We start from the raw sequence: 17,712 nt of genomic DNA, 5'->3' as shown, positions 1-17,712 counted from the left end.
ATCATAGGCACTGCTATCATATTGGAACTTGAAGTTCTGATTAACCATCAAACATCTAAAAAGCAGATAAGCCACTTGGGGCAGACGATCCTTTATTGTACATTCTGTCTTGTGACCTTGATCTGTTCATGGTGAGTGGTGTGAACTGAGATTGACTGCACACTACTGAAAAGTTTTAATGAGGCAACTCGCCAGTCAGCCAGCTATAGGATATACTGCCGAAGACCAGATACTTTACTTCTTCAACTGGAGTAATAAAAATAACTTTCATTTGCAATTTATAAATCCACTTAATTTGGCTTCCTTGCCAAAGCTTTTATTATCATGCAAATGAGCTGCCACAAAGCTGTTAAATTATCTTTGTTGCAGAGAATATTGGCATTAACAATAAACTATGCTCCTCTTTCTTAATAATAACCCTTCTCATTTTATGTAGAGATGAAACCATAAATATCCAATGACAGTTTTGATTTCTTTATTAAGGGGGAAGAGTTAGGGCTTTGCAGTATATTTGGCAAGCAGTAGAATGCCATTCCTATGTTATCTTTCATTTGCTCTGAATGCATAAAATAGCCCTCCAAATCTTGCTAGTAGTGAGAATGAAAAAGGTAATGGGGAAAGTAGCAAAGTGGGGCACTTGAAAGCTGAAGAATTTCTATACAAAGCCACAAACCAGAAATATGTAGCAAGCAGAGAACTACCTAGCTGCCTAACATTTGGCTGGTGCTGTCAGCTTTGACAGTGTCAGTCATTGGTGCTTAAATGAAAGCAAACCCATACAACTTTACTCCTATAATAATGTATATACTATAATTATATAATAATTAATAGTGGCCCACATGCTGCAGGGAGAGGCTGCTTTCTGCTTCTGAGCCACTCTTCACCTCATCTATTGCACCCCATTTTCACCTGTTTATGGGGCTGCTCTGTGGCATGCATTAATGCACTTGCACTGTTACTCCTGTGCTCAGTGCGCCACAGAGTAGCCCTGCCTTAACAGCATATGCAGTGTAGAGTGGCTCGGAAGCAGTGAGCGTGTCTCTTGCTTGGATTGGCAGCTTGCTGCGCAGTATGGGGGCCAGTATAATTAACAGCAAAGATACTATTGCTGGCTCAGGTTGTAACCTTCCCAGAAACTTCTGGCTGTCCATTGTAAGAGAAAGCCTGGCTAGATGGACCACAGGTCTGATCTAGCAAGGTTCTCTTGATAGGCTGTGGTGAGGTGCATAAAACATTATGAGGGCTCTCTAGCTACTTATTTTTATTTCCTACCTCTCCAGTTGTACAAAAGTTCCAAGGAAGCTAAAGTCATGGGGAGTATACATGAACACATTTTACCATTCTACATATCTGATCTCACTTTTTTTAGCCTACTGAACCAAATTGAGTACAGTTATAGGGACACATGGGGACACCTCAGTGGTGTAGTTTGTGATGATGCCATCTACCCCAATTCAAGATGGCAGACACAAAAGTTTGAGGAGCAAGTGGGCTAATTTGAGAACTGTAACTGATTTGAACCAAATTTGGTACAGTTGTAGTGAGTGACACAGGGACACCTCAATGGTGTAGTTTGCAATGATGTTCTCCACTCTGATTCAATATGGCGGATACATGAACATTTGAGGCACAAGTGGGCTAATTTTTGGACTGCCTAACCAATTTGGACCAAATTTGGTCTAGTTGTAGGAATAGTGAAAGGAAAGCAGGCAGATTAGTTCTTACCAGAATAACTTATTTTTTTACCTATTTAGCTTATGATTAATAGAAGTCAGAGGCATCAAGTAAAACATTTGACATTTCATCTTTGGAGGTAACCTAGGAAGAAATAAGCTAAGTTCTGTTTCTTAAAAAAGAAATTTAATGTTATTATTTACAACTTCAATAAAAAAGGATGCTCCAAAAATACATGATACAGGTTTTCCCATCTTTACTATTTAGGACCAGTTAAAAAGAGAATCACCAGCTTTACACTTCTTCATTAAAAATAACCAAGTTCTGCCACTAATAAATTACCAGCATTGCACCAACATTGGATTATGTACAGTGGACCCTCGACTTACGAACTACTCGACATCCGTAGTTTTTGACTTACAAACGGCAAAAATGACCGGAAGTCGTTGCCGGTTTAGATGCGGCTTCCTCGACTTACGAATTTTTAGATGCGGTTTCCTCGACTTACGAATGTTTCCAGACCTCCGTGGGTGCGCTTTTTGACTTACGAAAATTTCGACCTACGAACGTGCATTCGGAACGGATTAACTTCGTAAGTTGAGGGTCCACTGTAACTTAATTGTATAATTCCTAGAGGCAGAACTTGTATATGTTCTACTATCAGTTATTACAAATAAAATTTCCCTTTGCTTTTTATAACTACACTATGTCAACTCATGAGTTCTTTCCAATAGTACCATTATTAACTCTGTGTTATGCTGAGGGTACTTTCATTCTGAGAATTGTACCCCAAAAGGATGAACACTAGGGAGCCTTTAGTATAGGGCGTACCTTGTGTGCCCTTGTATGATTTTCATGTGGGTCTCTTCCTCATTTACTCTAAGGTAAAGTGGTCCTGATCATACTGGCTTAGTTGACCTGAACAGAGCCTGGGTCAATGGCTGTAACAGAAAATGGCAACCAAGCTAGATACTAGGAGAGCTGTGTGTGAGCAACTCCACAGTACTCGCCACCTCAGGCTGTAATTCAGGTCTGACAAGGACTGTAGCCACACAGCTCAAGGCAGATGTTCTAGTGCCTGATCTAATTATAGCCCTTGTTTTCCAAAGTACCATAGAACTGAAGCGCTGAAGGGGACCTTGGCGGTCTTCTCATCCAACCTCCTGCTCTGTATATTCAAGTATATTAGTGGCATCATTACTCAGGCTTTCTACATGGAAGGCAATCTATACTACTACTAACACGCTTCACTGCTGCATCATTTCAAAGGAGCTGTGGAGATGACCTTTATATCTACCACTACAATCAATTCCACATTATTACATGCTGCTATCACTAGGCAGAATCTTTTCTCTTTTGTAGGCCTCAGTGAAATGAACTTGCTGAATTGAGACTATTTGTTTTAAACTGGCCTTCTCACAGATGTTAATAAACATTAAAAAGCAAAGAGATAGACAGTTTGAGGATATGAACTGCAATCCAAAAAGTGCTGACTCAGAAATGTCCCACTGGTTTCAATGAGACACTCTCCCTAATAAATGTGGTAAGGATTTCAGTCTCAAAGGTAATTACTCTAACTACCCAAACAAGAAACAGAGAGAAACTCCTTATAAGATGTAGAATCTTCCATCCTGTCATATTCCCTGCAAGGGTGTATGGGACAACTATTCCCAGCACAAAATACAGGAAGTGAGTAATCAGTAGAAATGAGGAGTAATTGTACCAGGAATTGTTGCAATTATGTTTCATGAAACAATGAATGATCCATAGGAGTTAAATCAAAATTAACTGGGGGAAGAGAGGAGTGTGAAGTACCATAAGTAACTTGTTGAACTTGGCCTTTCCTGTTGTAGAGCTTCAAGGGGTTGTTGGGTTTTTTTTTTGGGGGGGGGGGGGATTCACTATTGTATTTGCTGAAAGAAAAAACAAGAAAATGTAGGCTCATCATTTTAAACTGGAGCCAGAGTCTACACAGATATTTTGGTTCTGACTGAGGACAAGCATTTAATTAGGTTCTTGAGATATAGTGCCATTGTTGCCATCTTCACCAAATGTAACCCAGTGACTGAAACCTCTTGGACTGGAAAGTTTCAAGTCTTTGGGGGCGTGTGTTGGGCTGATAGGCAATGGTGGAGTTACTGAGCGATGAACAGAAAATTCTGCCTCCAGGTCTAAGAGACTGGTACTTTCCATTAGAAAATCATTGCTGAAGAACTGCTGCTGGGTGTTCAGTGGAGGAGGAACTTTCAGACCAGCAATTAACTCCGAATCAGTCGGCCTCAAGAGCTTAGAGCCATCATCTACTAGGCTGGCAATGGCGGGTGTTGCAGGAAAATAGGACTCACTAGGCGATAGTGGGAGAGTGCCAGAATTCTGAACCACAGAACTGTATTCTGATGGATTGTTGTTATTGTTGGAATTGAATGTCAACCCCTTAAGAAAAAGGTTGTCATTGCTCTGGAGTACTTGCAGATGGAAATCAGGGGGAGCAGACTTCTTTCTCCTTGGTGGAACTCTTGGGGCATAGTTAGAATTCTGAGAAGGAAGAATGGAAGTTTCCTCTAAAAGATGCAATGCAGCCGGCTGCCTCTCACTGCTGCTGCTGCTGCTCCTCCTCCTCTCAAGGATTTTGCCAGGATGCATTGTTCTTGGTTTAGGAACAGGGGCTGCCCTTGTAGGGCTAGTAATGGATCTGGCTTCAAGGCAAGGCTCTGGCAAAAAGGAGAAGTGGCCCACGGTCTGTTCAAATGGCTCTTCTGGAGACTACGGATGAGAAAAAGATAATCTCAATCAACAGCCATTCCACTAACCCTTCAACTTAGTGGCTGAAAACACACACACACACACACACACACACACACACACACACACACACTCTTCACTTGGCTTAAGCCAGTAAAAACAAATTGAAGACTATTAACAGATATATGGCAACTGTTAGCCATCTGACAATCTACATATGCAATTTTCCATACTCTGTTATCAAATTTATTTTGATAATAACCTCCACTTGCATTTATTTATTTATTTATTTTTTAAAAATCTAGTTCTTAGGCTTGAGGAAATCCAAGTTAAAATGTTCAAAAAGCTTCAGTGTTTAAAAGAACCTGCTTTCTGTGGCTACTTATTCCTATTCCCTGAAGTCAGGCCACTTCTAGTCTTCTAGACTCCAGCCTCTATACAAGCTGCTCACAAAATGTGCAAGTGGATGCAACAAAAGGCACTTTACTGATCTGCATAATTCTGAGTGTAAAACATTTTCATGACGACACAGAAGTCGGGCCTCCTTGAACAACTCTCATCGAAGCAAACTGAAAGTGAAAGGCATGAGCAGGGTTGCTTTTGAAATCAGGAATTAACATTTTTAAGCACATCTTAAATGTGCCACCATTTGCTGCCATGGGGATAGATAGCTTACACAATAGGTGTGTATAGCTTAGATTTTATTAGATGTTGCACCCTTGTTTCTACATATAACTCTAGAGCAGATGTAAATGCTAGCATCTCTTAACCACAGCTAGCAGATGAGTGCTACATGGGAGATTAAAAGGCTGAATACCTATTAACTCAGTTCTGCCACAACCGAGTGTTGGGTTGAAAAGTATGCAATTTCGCACTTATCCAGTATTAGCACATACAAACGCCAGACACGACACCTGAATATTAACAGCCTGCAATCTCTCTGTGTACTAGAAGGCAGAATCTATGGCAACACTCACATGTCCTTGCTTCCCTCCCATCCTTTGCAAGGGTACCGGTTTCTTTGCAACTGGGATTTTTGGTGGAGGGCGGTGAGGTATGAACACTGGGGCTGGCTGCAGGCTGTGAAGCGGTGCTGCCGGCTTTGGAACACTGGGAAATGTTTCAGGTCTGGTTTGGGGTTTTGCTGCAATGGGCGTCACGGCTTCCTCTGGTGTTACTGAAATCCAAAAAGGGAGCAAACCGTTTTATTCTTTATGCCAGATAAACTCAAAAGTACACTTTTGCCAACCTGTCTTATTAGAAACAACGTTATTTCCCATTAACACAGGGGTTCCCAACCATGGATCCACAGATGATGTTGGACTACAGCTCCCATCAAGCTCCAGCCACAATGACAAAGGCCACTGTGGTGGGGGATGGTGGGAGATGTAGCCCAACAACATCTGGAGACCCAAGGCTGACCCAAGGCTGTACTAACATAAGCACTGTGTGGGCTGAAAATAGATACCAGAGAAGAATGTCACCAACCTAACATAGTAACGTTTGTGAAAACGAGTCTAGAGTCAGTGAAAATGCTAAAGGATTTTTAAAACCATAGTTCTGTAATTATCTGATTGAACAAACATATTGACTGACTGAAACAACCCTAAAACAAAATTGGCTTCTCTTGTTTCATTCAGGTTAAATATAAAGCAAAAAAGAAACAATCCACAACACTAAGGCAAAAACTAGATTTCTTGCTCTGAAAATGAGGATGTGGAAACAAATTATTATGTCTCCGCATGAGTCCAGATGGTTGGGATTTATGTGGGTATACATGGTCTTTGTTCTTGCCACTGAGGGACTGCATGTATATCTGTGGATAGGTTTGGGGTAGAGTTTAGAATGTTCGTGTCAATCATCCGTTCTATAGATTGATTGGTCAGCTTGTATTTCTTCCTGGATGCTTGGGACTTACTTTTCTGTTAGGACGCTCATTCACTCTGAGTAGGACTGTTTATAATTTGATAATAGCTAGGAAATAAACCTTAGTAACGTTGTTCAATAAACTTAACATGCCTCAGTTTCCACTCTGTTACACAGTTTATTTTGGCTCAGTTCTTAAATTAGTACTGTGAACTCTGCTGACTTAACCAGCCCAAAGAATCAGGCAGTGTACTTCCTTTACAGCTCACCCTACGTAAGTCATGCAACTATAGGTCGGGAAGGTACCTCAAAGTCATCTAGTGCCCCTATTACTGTAGCATATTAGTTTGCCACCAGCAGGCAGCAGAAGCAAGAAAAGCATGTAATGCCAGAGAGGCCTGCAGAATAAGGGATGCATTCAGTAACACACTCCTGAATGGTTAAGCTAAGCAAACCAGGCAACATACTACAGCAGTAAGCAAAAAGAAAATCCACCATGCAGTCTGACCTGTAAGAAAATTGTACTTACTATCTCCTTTGGCTGCTAGTGAGATCCCAAGCATGGAGGCGGGGGGGACGGGGACCTGCGGCAAAATCTCCTTGATGCATACATCTACCCTATCTAATAGTTCATTCCCAGTTGTGGCGAGCTTTTGCTGTTCATGAAACTCTGTGTGTGCATGTTCATTTTCTCACTGCACAATTACTTAGTTTGAAATGAACAACCAAGTGAAATTCAGCCTTGGCAAATGATCCAATGCCACAGCTAGGCCTGCCATATAGAAAAGAGGACAGGTCTCTTGTATCTTCAAACAGGAGTGAGCTGGCTCAGTGTCAAGCCGGCTCGGCCTGTAGGGTTCAGGGTTGACCTGGACCGGCCCTGGCTGGTCTGAATTCGAACTGAACTGGGCCCAATTTGAAGGAATCTGGTGAGCATTCCCCTTTACCAGTAAAAAAGGGGGCAGGGGGGCTTCCCTAAAAGTAGAGCAGGCGGGGGAGAAAGTAAAAAAATACCTTAAAAGTGCCATCGCTCCCCACCCCCACTGGCCTCGAACCGAGTAGCCTGGGCCAGTTCAGGCCTCTATGCAGGCGTGGATGTCACTAAAATGGCCTCCATCCATTTGCATGATCAGGACTTTAAGCAGGGTTTAGATAAATTCATGGAGGACAGGTCTATCAATGGCTACTAGTCTGAGGGCTATAGGCCACCTCCAGCCTCAGAGGCAAGATGCCTCTCAATTAGGGATGCGCACGAATCCATTTTTTAGATTCGATTTGTGCCTGAATCGGAGCACCCAATTTGTTTTGTGTCTGAATCTATCCCCTGAATCTGATTTGATTTGGAACGATTTGGACCACTTATAAAGGTCCTAGGGGCACCACTTTTGAGTGGTGGGTAGGTCTCCATGGGAGCCACCTACCAGCCAGATTTCAAGGCAGTGGGGCACTTGGTTGATTTTTAATGATTTTATTTAGTTTTTACTGATTTTGTATATTAGATTTTGTATATCATTTTTTACTGATTTTGAATATTCATGCTAGGATTAGGATGGGGTGATTTTGAATCCCCATTATTTCCACCATAGCAATAATGGGGATTTGAAGTCACTCTATCCTAACCCTAACATGGATCCGCAACTTTAATTAAAAGTGAGGGAAAGGTAAGCTCTAGCCTTTGTAGAAGTGGATTTAGAGTACAAAATGTGTAGTCACTATTTTCCAAGTGTTTAGATTCTTTGGTGTATAATAACTTTTCCTCATAATGAATCCCTATGAGGATTCATTGTATATATACCCTCATTTTTTCTGTTCATTTTGACTGTCATTGGACAGTGCCAACTGTCAACTGCCATATGTCAATTACACACACACACCCCACACACTGGGGTGCTCATAATTTTTTTAGAAATTTTTGAAGTGTTTAGATTCTTTGGTGTCTTCATTACACACCTTCATTTCTTTTGTTCATTTTGACCCATTGCTTTGTGGGTGGGGTGGGGAATTAGTGGCATCCCATATGCCAATTTACACACACACCCCGCCCATCCACAAGCCACTGGGTACTCAGTTTATATTTTCAGAATTTCTGAGGTGTTTGAACTCTTCTGTGTGCAATGAATCTGCATAGGGTTTCATTATACGAATACGATGAATATTTATATACCGCTTTTCAACAAAATCCCCCAAAGCAGTTTAAATAAATAAATAAAAGTGACGAGGAAAGGTAATTAGACAACAAAAAATCCAAACACTTCCTAGAAACTTTTATTTTTATTTATTTTATATTTCAATCCCGCTCTTCCTCCAAGGAGCCCAGAGCAGTATACATGGTTATGTGTACCCTCACAACAACCCTGTGAGGTAGGTTAGGCTGAGAGATACAAGACTGGCCCAGAGTCAACCAGTGAGTTTCATGGCTGAATGGGGATTTGAACTTGGGTGTTGCCGGTCCTAAGTCCAACACTCTAATCACCACACCATGCTGAGTAGTACCCCATTGCCTTGAGGGTGGGAGGGGGGTATAGTTGGCACATGGTAGTTGACAGTTGGCACTGTCCAAAGATAGTCAAAATGAATAGAAGAAATGAAGGTTTGTAATGAATCCTCATAAGGATTCATTGAGGAAATGTTATTGTACACCAAATTGTCCCAACACTTGAAAAATAGTGACCACATATTTTGCTCCATAACTCCACTTCTACAAGGGCTAGAGCTTAGCTTTTTTTTTTTTTTTTTTAAAGGAATCTGGGAATCTGGGGAAATTAATAGGAGGAATCCAAATCTCGAATCGATTCGAATCTGGTGCCATTTGATTTGGACCCAAATCTAGCCAATGGACTACAGGAGTGATTTGTTCTGTCTCCAAGTCACCCGAATCAGCTAGATTGGTACAAATCGATTTCTACCCAAATTGATTTGCACATTCCTGCTCTCAATACCATTTGCAGGGGAGCAACAGCAGGACAGAGGGCATTGCCTGTGGGCTCCCCAGAGGCATCTGGTGGGCCACTGTATGAAACAGGATGTTTTTTCTGACTTAAGCCAAGTGAAGTGTATGTGTCTGGTCCAGCAGGGCTGTTTGTATGTTATGCAGGGAGAAGAAAGACTGCACCTGCTGAAATTCCTTTTTCTGTGTATCTCTTAAAGATACAGGAGAACTGTATTCTTTTCCATATGGCAGCCCTAGCCTCAGCCACAACATACACCAGTTCAGATATTCATATGGTGGCCAAGGAATGTGCTGGATGCTTTCAGAAAACTTAAGTTTCTTGTGGGTTCCACAATATGGTAGATTGTATAATTATTGTACAGGAGGGAAAGCTGAAGCCACATTTGGATAATAGCTCTGTTGACGAGTTGTGGATGGAAAGAATCAATCCCACCTTTCCAGAGCTCAATTACTTTTGCAGGCGACTACATTTGAGATACAAAAGGCTTAAACTTTGTTGCAATGTGGAGCACTAGTCTGGTTTCCTTCTAGGGTTGTGTTTTTTTTTTTTTAAAGACCACCACATGCTGTCTGTTTTTTAATATTATTGCTATACCACCTGACAATGTTCCAGACAGCTATCGTAATGTGTGAGAGTTGCTTACTATAGTTCTTTTATTGCACATATTCCTGCTCTTCCTTTGGAAAGCTCAAGGTGACTTACACAGGGCTCTTGGTGATGTCCCAAGCTGGTCCACAACTACTTCAACGATGCTACAGTATCAGGTGCCTACAAACCATTCAGTGGCCAGCAATGCTTCTATTTTGTAAAGAGTCCCCAGAGCACATCAGATATAGGCAGCTGGTGGCCGCATAGCTAGCATTTCTTGCATGTTACAGCTGCCATTTGGAGTGGCCACCAAACTTTCGAGTGGCCTCTCATTTGGAAGCAGCAATCTAAGAAATGGCTCTGAATAGTAGTGCTTTTATTGTTTGGCAAATGCCTCAGTGACAAGGAAATGCAGAAACTTGCAACAGTTCCCTTTTTCCTTTGCTCCAATCCTCAGTACAAATGTGTCAGAATGCAGAAGGAATTAACTGAAGTCTCACAGACCACTTGAAAATGATGGTTGGCATACTGCGCAACATTAACTAACATTTGTGCAGGTGTGCAAAATGCAAGAATTGCACAAACACAGCTGTGCAGTTGACAGCCATGATTTCCAATGGCCATCAACTGTGCAACTAATGCAATTCTTGCATTTAGAGCAACAGTGCTCTTGTGCAAGTGTACAAACGTTACACGGCAAGGCACACATAACATTGCATTGTATATCAGCCACTGTTGACCACTTTAACAATTAAGCCACTAAGAATCGCTGTGGCAAGGGAGCACTTCTGCAAATAGAGCAAATTGAGGCTGACTTCACACTAAAACACAACAGTCCATTTCAATTACGGGAACTATTTTCACTTAGAACATTACTGTTTCTATAGCTTCAGTGTACCATTCACGTAAGAGACTTCAATGGACTCCTTTAAAACCATATGTGTTGACTTAATGAGGTCTGTTTAAAAAGGGGAAAATAAACACAGTTTGAAACAAAAAGTCTTGTGGTAGCAAGCATGACTTGTCCCCATAGCTAAGCAGGGTCTGCCCTGGTTGCATATGAATGGGAGACTTGATGTGTGAGCACTGCAAGATATTCCCCTCAGGGGATGAAGCCACTCCGGGAAGAGCAAAAGGTTTCAAGTTCCCTCCCTGGCAGCATCTCCAAGATAGGGCTGAGAGAGATTCCTGCCTGCAACCTTGGAGAAGCCGCTGCCAGTCTGTGAAGACAATACTGAGCTAGATAGACCAATGGTCTGACTCAGTATATGGCCGTTTCCTATGTTCCTATGTATGCTTTCCATGTTACATTGTACAGGACATGAAAACGGCAGTAATAAAATTTGATGAGGGAAGATGCATTCCTAATGTAAGTTTCTTATTTATCAGAAGATATCACAGAAAGAGAAAGCAGGGGTCACTTTACCTCCTCTTGCTTGCATCAGGCAGCGAATGGCTTCCTCTGCTTCCTGAGTGGTCGTGGTTTTGATCTGTTTGACATTATAGGGCTTACTAATTCCAGTCCGTGATTTTGGCTTTCAAGAATAAAACAGAAAGGAAAAAAAGTTAAATACAAGAGTCAGCACAGAAGAAAGTCATACAGAGAACAGGGGTAATATGCCACTGATGAAAGCAGGGTGCACAGATGATAGCAGACAATATTTCCACAGGTCATTGTTACTGCTCATGAACGAATGCAAACAAATCCTTGATGTGCAAGAACAACCCTCCACACGTATACACAGATTTTCGAGAAGGGCCCTGTTTAGAGTGCTGCCACCATGGAGATTTGGCAGAGGGTGACAAAGTCCTGTAGTGGCACTATAGCTCTGGAGTTCTATGCCCAGTTAAGTTCATATGACCACCTCTCTTCTGTCATTTAGGAAACAGGGAAAGACAGCTTTTAAAGACGGCTCTTTCCCTGGATGGTGGAGAAACTGGATTGCTCTGGGTGAACACAGATTATGGTTCTTGGTTGCTGGCTTATAGTGTATGGTTTTTAAGGATTGGTTCTAGAATATTAAAATTTATCATTAAAATATTTTTAAATCTTATAAAATAAAATGTTATCAAACATATAATGCCTCTCTAATTTAGGGTGCTTATAGCAATAGTTACCACAAAAGGTACCCACTTTAGTAGCAATTGCTTCCGATTACCAATTCTGTTTTGTAAAGGTATCAAACCCATGAAGAAATTTGTATTTATCATTTTTACAATTCTCATCTCACTATTTTCACAATGATCCTGTGGGGCAGGCCTGGGTCTAAAGCCAATATTCAATGCATCATATCCAATGGCCCCCACATGAGCCTACCAACATGCCTCAACTTGGACAGATGGTTCAGAGAGTAACTTTGTCCAAGGACAAAACTGAGCCCTAGGACCTTAACCTTTCTATTGATACACAGAGCTCACTGGAATTGTTAGGGATGCAGGGATAGGGTTGTACTGCTCATCATTACACCCTTATTGCTTTTACTCTTTCCATCTCTGTCCCCCAAAATTTGCTTCTTGGATTTATCATCATCACCACACATTGGCAAGAAGATCAAGTTGATAGGCGCTCATAAAATTCCAAAAAGCATGTGTGTGCCTATCTGTCGGCCATGTACGCACCCCTTTAATACCCTCATCCTTCAGATAATGGTTGCTGAATTACAGCACCTCATAAGAAGTTTTTAGCTCACTGCTGATAACGAAATACTACACTGGGTAAATGAATTTAAAATTTGGCATACCACTCCTTCTTTTCACTAAATATACTTTGAACAATTCTGCCGAACTACTCACTGGTTGTTGTGGTGCTCCTGGAAGAAGCTTTGCCGTCTGCAGTATGGAGGACAGAGAATGGCCTCCTGAAGAAATGGCGCCATCTGATGGAGATTTTTTAACAGCTATTCCGGCTGCAGAAGAGGCACATGGATTAAACTTTTTTTTAAAAAAAATTAAAATAATTATAATTTTTCTTTTCGAGTGCTTTAAATTAGGTTTTATTCAATTGTTTTACTTTGTGGGGGGAAGTTGTTTTATTTTGTGAGCTGTCCAGAGAAAAACAGGTTGCTTACCTGTAACAGATGATCCTTGAGTGATCCTAGGTATTCACACCACTGGGATACACACCTGCACAGGAGACCATTTGGGAAGATTCCAAAGTTTTGCATGGCACTCCCAACTCCACCCATGGCACACATGTGTCTGTCAGAAAGGCGAGCAGAGCGCTGCTCTCCTTGATTCCTGGACGACCGCCGGACTTCAGCGACCATTGTAAGTGGAACTACAGAAGGTAAGTGAGAGAACAGGTAAGTAAAACATAGATGTTTCCCAGAGCACGATCTCCAAGAAAGAGGGGAGTTGGGGTGGGATGTGAAAATATCTAGGATCACTCAAGGATCATCTGTTACAGGTAAGCAACCTGTTTATCCTTGACATGATCCCAGCGTATTCACACCACTGGGTGATTAGCAACCTCCTACAGGAGGAGGGTTTCTTGGACTTAACTCATCTGCTGTTAGAAGAGAACTTGCTTCAAGACTTCCCTCCCAAAACGCTCATCCTTGGAGGACCTCAGGTCTAGCATGTAGTGTTTAATGAAGGGGTAGTCCAAAGACCAGCTTGCAGCTCTCCGGATCTCCGTCATGGAAACACCTAATAGGTTGGCGGCTGAGGAAGCTACCACTCTTGTAGAGTGGGCCTTAACGCCCTTGGGCGGGTCCTTGCCAAGTTGTTGGTTAGGGTGAGTTCTGTTGAGGTAGAAGGCCAGAGCTCTACAAACATCCAGCATGTGGAGTAAGCATTCCAAATCAGACTGCAGGTCACGGAAGAACGCCGACAGGATTACGTCTTGTTTAATGTGAAAACTGGTGTTTATTTTAGGAATGAAGGACAAGTCTATACACATAACTACTTTGTCTTTGTGACATCTGACATAAGAAGAATCAGACCTCAGAGCACACAGTTCCCCTACCGTTTTGGCCTAGGTGATGGCTATGAGAAAAGCTGTTTTAATAGACAGAAAACAAAGAGGAACAGAAGCCATAGGTTCGAACGGACTGTTCATGAGATCTGTTAGGACTAGAGAAAGAGACCATTGTGGTGCTGGGGCCTGCACATGTGGATACATCTTCTCCAGACCCTTAAGAAATTTTTTTGGAAAGGGGGTGGGAAGAGACAGTAGAGGTATCCATCCCCATATGACAACTAGAGATGGCGGCAATAGATGTATTAGAGAGACCAGCCAATTTCAGGCTAGAGAGATTTCAGGCTACCTCACTGGGTTATTGTGAGGAGAAACTTAACTATGTACTGTGCTCTGGGCTCCTTGGAGGAAGAGCGGAATACAAATGTAAAAAATAAATATTGTACTTGCAGTATGGTAGCCCTTGTAGACAAAAAGAAGTGTGCTGCCAATTATAATGTGAAACGTTTCCACTTTGCAGCATACATTTTCCTTGTAGAAGGTTTATTTTTGTTAAAGAGGATCTCCTCTAACAGTCGGTTGCTGGGTTCAGTGGCTTGATTCTCCATGCAGTGAGTTTTAGCATCTTGATGTTGGGGTGTAACACCTGTCCGCGATGCATGGACAGCAGGTCCGGAGTGACTGGTTGGGGTCGGGATCTGCCTCTGGAAAGTCTCAACACAGTAGAATACCATGCTTGACATGGCCAATCTAGGGTGATCAGAATGCAATCCATCCCCTGATGGATGATCCTGTTGAGGACACGTGGGATCAAGGGAAGGGGAGGAAATAGATCATATCGGGTCTCATTCCACGGAACGAGGAAGGCATCCCCCATCGAGTTGGCACCTATGGCTGCCCCTGAACAGAACAGATCGTATCTCACATTCTCCTCAGATGTGAATAAGTCCACTTGTGGGAACTCCAATGTGTGGAAGATGGGTAACAAGTAGGTCATGGACACACTCCATTCATAAACATCCGTATGATGCAGTGTGTGGCTCAACGAATCAGCTTCCACATTGTTGACACCTTTGATGTGGATAGCAACGAGGTGAATTTTGTGCTGGATGCACCAGTCCCAGAGCTTCAATGCCAAGCCGCATAGGGGGTGTGAAATCGTGCCCCCCGGTTGTTCATCTATGCAATGGCTGACGTGTTGTCCATTACACGTTGGACTACTTTGCCCTGTAACATAGGCCTGAAGGCCTTCAAACTCAGGAAGCACCCCCAAAGCGTTAGCACATTTATGTGGAGCAGCTTCTGAGTGCCAGTAGGGGTGTGCACGGAACTGCAGAACTGCGGTCCGGCACTGGGGTGGGGGGTTCCATTAAGGGTGGGAGAGGGTTTACTTACCCCTCCCGCTCTTTCCCCACTCTGGTGCAGTATTTACTTTACAAATCGGGTGGCAGGATACCTCCCTGCCGCCCCTTTCCCCGCTGGCTCCTTGTTCTTTTCTAATCAGGTGGCAGGATACCTCCCTGCCACCCCTTTCCAGGCTTAGCTGCAAAAGGCTTTAAGAAGCCTTTTGCAGCCAAGCAGGGAAAGGGGCAGCAGAGAAGTATCCTGCCGCCTGATTTCTAAAAGGAGCCCAGCGGGGAAGGGGGCGGCAGGGAGGTCCCGGCCGCCCCTTTTCCGCTGGGCTCCTTTCCAAAATCGGGCGGCAGGATACTTCCCTGCCACCCCTTTCCCTGCTTGGCTGCAAAAGACTTCTTAAAAGGAGCCCAAAGGGGAAGGGGGCGGCCGGGAGGTCCTGGCCGCCCCTTTTCCGCTGGGCTCCTTTCCAAAATCAGGAGGCAGGATACTTCCCTGCCGCCCCTTTCCCTGATTGGCTGCAAAAGGCTTCTTAAAGCCTTTTGCAGCCAAGCCTGGAAAGGGGCGGCCGGGAGGTATCCTGCCACCCGATTTGAAAAGAACAAGGAGCCAGCAGGGAAAGGGGCGGCAGGGAGGTATCCTGCCGCCCGATTTGTAAAGTAAATACGGCGCCGGAGTGGGGAAACTGCGGGAGGGGTAAGTAAAACCTCCCCCGCCCTTAATGGAACCCCCCACCCCAATCCTTCCGAACCGGACCGCCCCGTGTCCGGACCGGTCTGGAGGCCTGTAGAATGGCCTCCGAACCGGTCTGGGCACATCACTAAGTGCCAGTCCAAGACCCGTTCATTTTGTAAGTTTGGCAATTGGATCCCCACTTTTTGTTGGAAGCATCCGAAGTCACAATCATCTGTGGAAAATGTGGTTGGAAGGGAATTTCAGGTTCAGGTTTTACCAAAAGGACCACCACTTGTGATATATGTATAAGTTGTTTCGGGTAGCTGTAAAGGAGATTGAAATTCCTCAAAAACCAAAGTTGCAAGGGGCACGTATCCAATTTTGCATGGGCAACTGCACTGGTACAAGAGGCCATGACGCCTAGTAAAATTTGTATGTGGTGCGCAGTCCTCGTAGGGGTTGAGAGGGCCAAGCTTACGTGATGCAGCAGCTTGAGCATTCGTTCCTTCGGAAGGAAAACCTTCTGTTCGGTTGCAACCAACAAGGCTCCTATAAGCACGATGGACCTTGCAGGAGTCATCTTTGACTTTTTGTAGTTCACATAGATGCCTTTCGAGGGTGAGCAGAAGGGATCTTTAAATCCTGCTCCAGTTTGTCCTTGGACTGGGCTATCAAAAGCCAGTTGTCCAAGTACGGGTATACCTCCAGACATGGTGACAGAGATGAACGATCACCACAGCCATCACTTTGGTAAACACCCTCGGGGTGGTGGAAAGCCCAAAGGGTAGGACTTTGTATTGGTAGACACGAGGGCCAACCATGAAATGAAGGTATTTCCTGTGTTTTGGATGGATCCAGACATGAAAGTAAGCATCTTTTAAATTGATGGCGACCAACCATCTGTCTCCCACCAGAAACTGAATTATGGATGCAATGGAGATAATGCGGAATTTTGTTGTCTGTATGAATTAGTGGAGTGCCCAGAGGTCCAGAATAGGACCAATTCCTCCGTTTTCCTTTGGCACTTGAAAATATCTGGAATAGAACCCGCCCTCCTGGATGACTGGGGGGGATGGGTTTATCCCATGTCTCCAAAACTGACCACCTCCACTTGTAGAGCGGGGGCAGGAGTGGTGGATCGTAAACCCATGAACCAGGGGAGGGTATGAAATTGTATGGCATAGCCCAATTGGACTATGGAAAGCACCCATTTGTCCATAGTTATGAGTTTCCAATTGTCCAGATGATGAGATATCATGGGTACTTGTGCAGGAGTGTTCAAGTTATCAAAGACCCTGTTTTGAGTTCTCGCCCTGTTTGGGGCATTGAGTATTGGATTTCCCCCTAGGCTGGTTAGGTTTAGCGGAGGGTCTTGAAGACTTCTTGATGTCGCACTTATCGGTGGGTTTGTATTGAGACCAATATTTCCCATAGGCAGCATTAGGCGCATAGAACTGCTTTGGCTTAGATTGATAGCCAGTCTGAGGAGTCAAGACTGCAAATGCAGTCAACTTTGATTTTTCAAAACTTTTCTAAGGTGTGATTAGTTTCGGAGCTGAAGAGACCTTCACCCTCAAAAGGGGAGATCCTCAATTTTGTCCCTGGTCTCATACTGCAAGATGGAGGAGCAAAGCCAGGCATGACGACGCAAGGCTATCGAACCTGCCATATTTTTCAACTCACAGTCCATCAGGTGGCGGGCCATGCTAATCTGCTGTCTGGTGATACCACAGGAACATAGGAAACTGCCATATACTGAGTCAGACCATTGGTCTATCTAGCTCAGTATTGTCTTCACAGACTGGCAGTGGCTTCTCCAAGGTTGCAGGCAGGAATCTCTCTAAGCCCTATCTTGGAGAAGCCAGGGAGGGAACTTGAAACCTTCTGCTCTTCCCAGAGCGGCTTCATCCCCTGAGGGGAATATCTTGCAGTGCTCACACTTCT

At 43.6% G+C, this 17,712-nt stretch overlaps 1 protein-coding gene across 2 annotated transcripts in view; it reads right to left on the bottom strand.

Moving 5' to 3' along the window:
* Positions 1-1,838: 1,838 nt before the first annotated feature.
* The window catches only part of SYNJ2 (synaptojanin 2), a 132,667-nt gene continuing 116,793 nt past the window's right edge, over positions 1,839-17,712 (bottom strand). For both annotated transcript variants that reach the window (XM_053294060.1, XM_053294051.1), the window contains 4 exons: positions 12,615-12,727; positions 11,248-11,356; positions 5,394-5,593; positions 1,839-4,437 (listed from right to left, as the gene is read on the bottom strand). In XM_053294060.1, coding sequence (XP_053150035.1) covers positions 3,679-4,437; positions 5,394-5,593; positions 11,248-11,356; positions 12,615-12,727 — 1,181 coding nt within the window. In that variant the 3' untranslated portion in view covers positions 1,839-3,678. The remainder of the gene's footprint in view (positions 4,438-5,393; positions 5,594-11,247; positions 11,357-12,614; positions 12,728-17,712) is intronic.

Source organism: Hemicordylus capensis, chromosome 1 (genome assembly GCF_027244095.1).
Source record: "Hemicordylus capensis ecotype Gifberg chromosome 1, rHemCap1.1.pri, whole genome shotgun sequence".
Lineage (NCBI taxonomy): Eukaryota > Metazoa > Chordata > Lepidosauria > Squamata > Cordylidae > Hemicordylus > Hemicordylus capensis.
The sequence above is the reverse complement of the archived record's forward strand: the minus strand, read 5'-3'. Positions and strand labels throughout refer to the sequence as shown.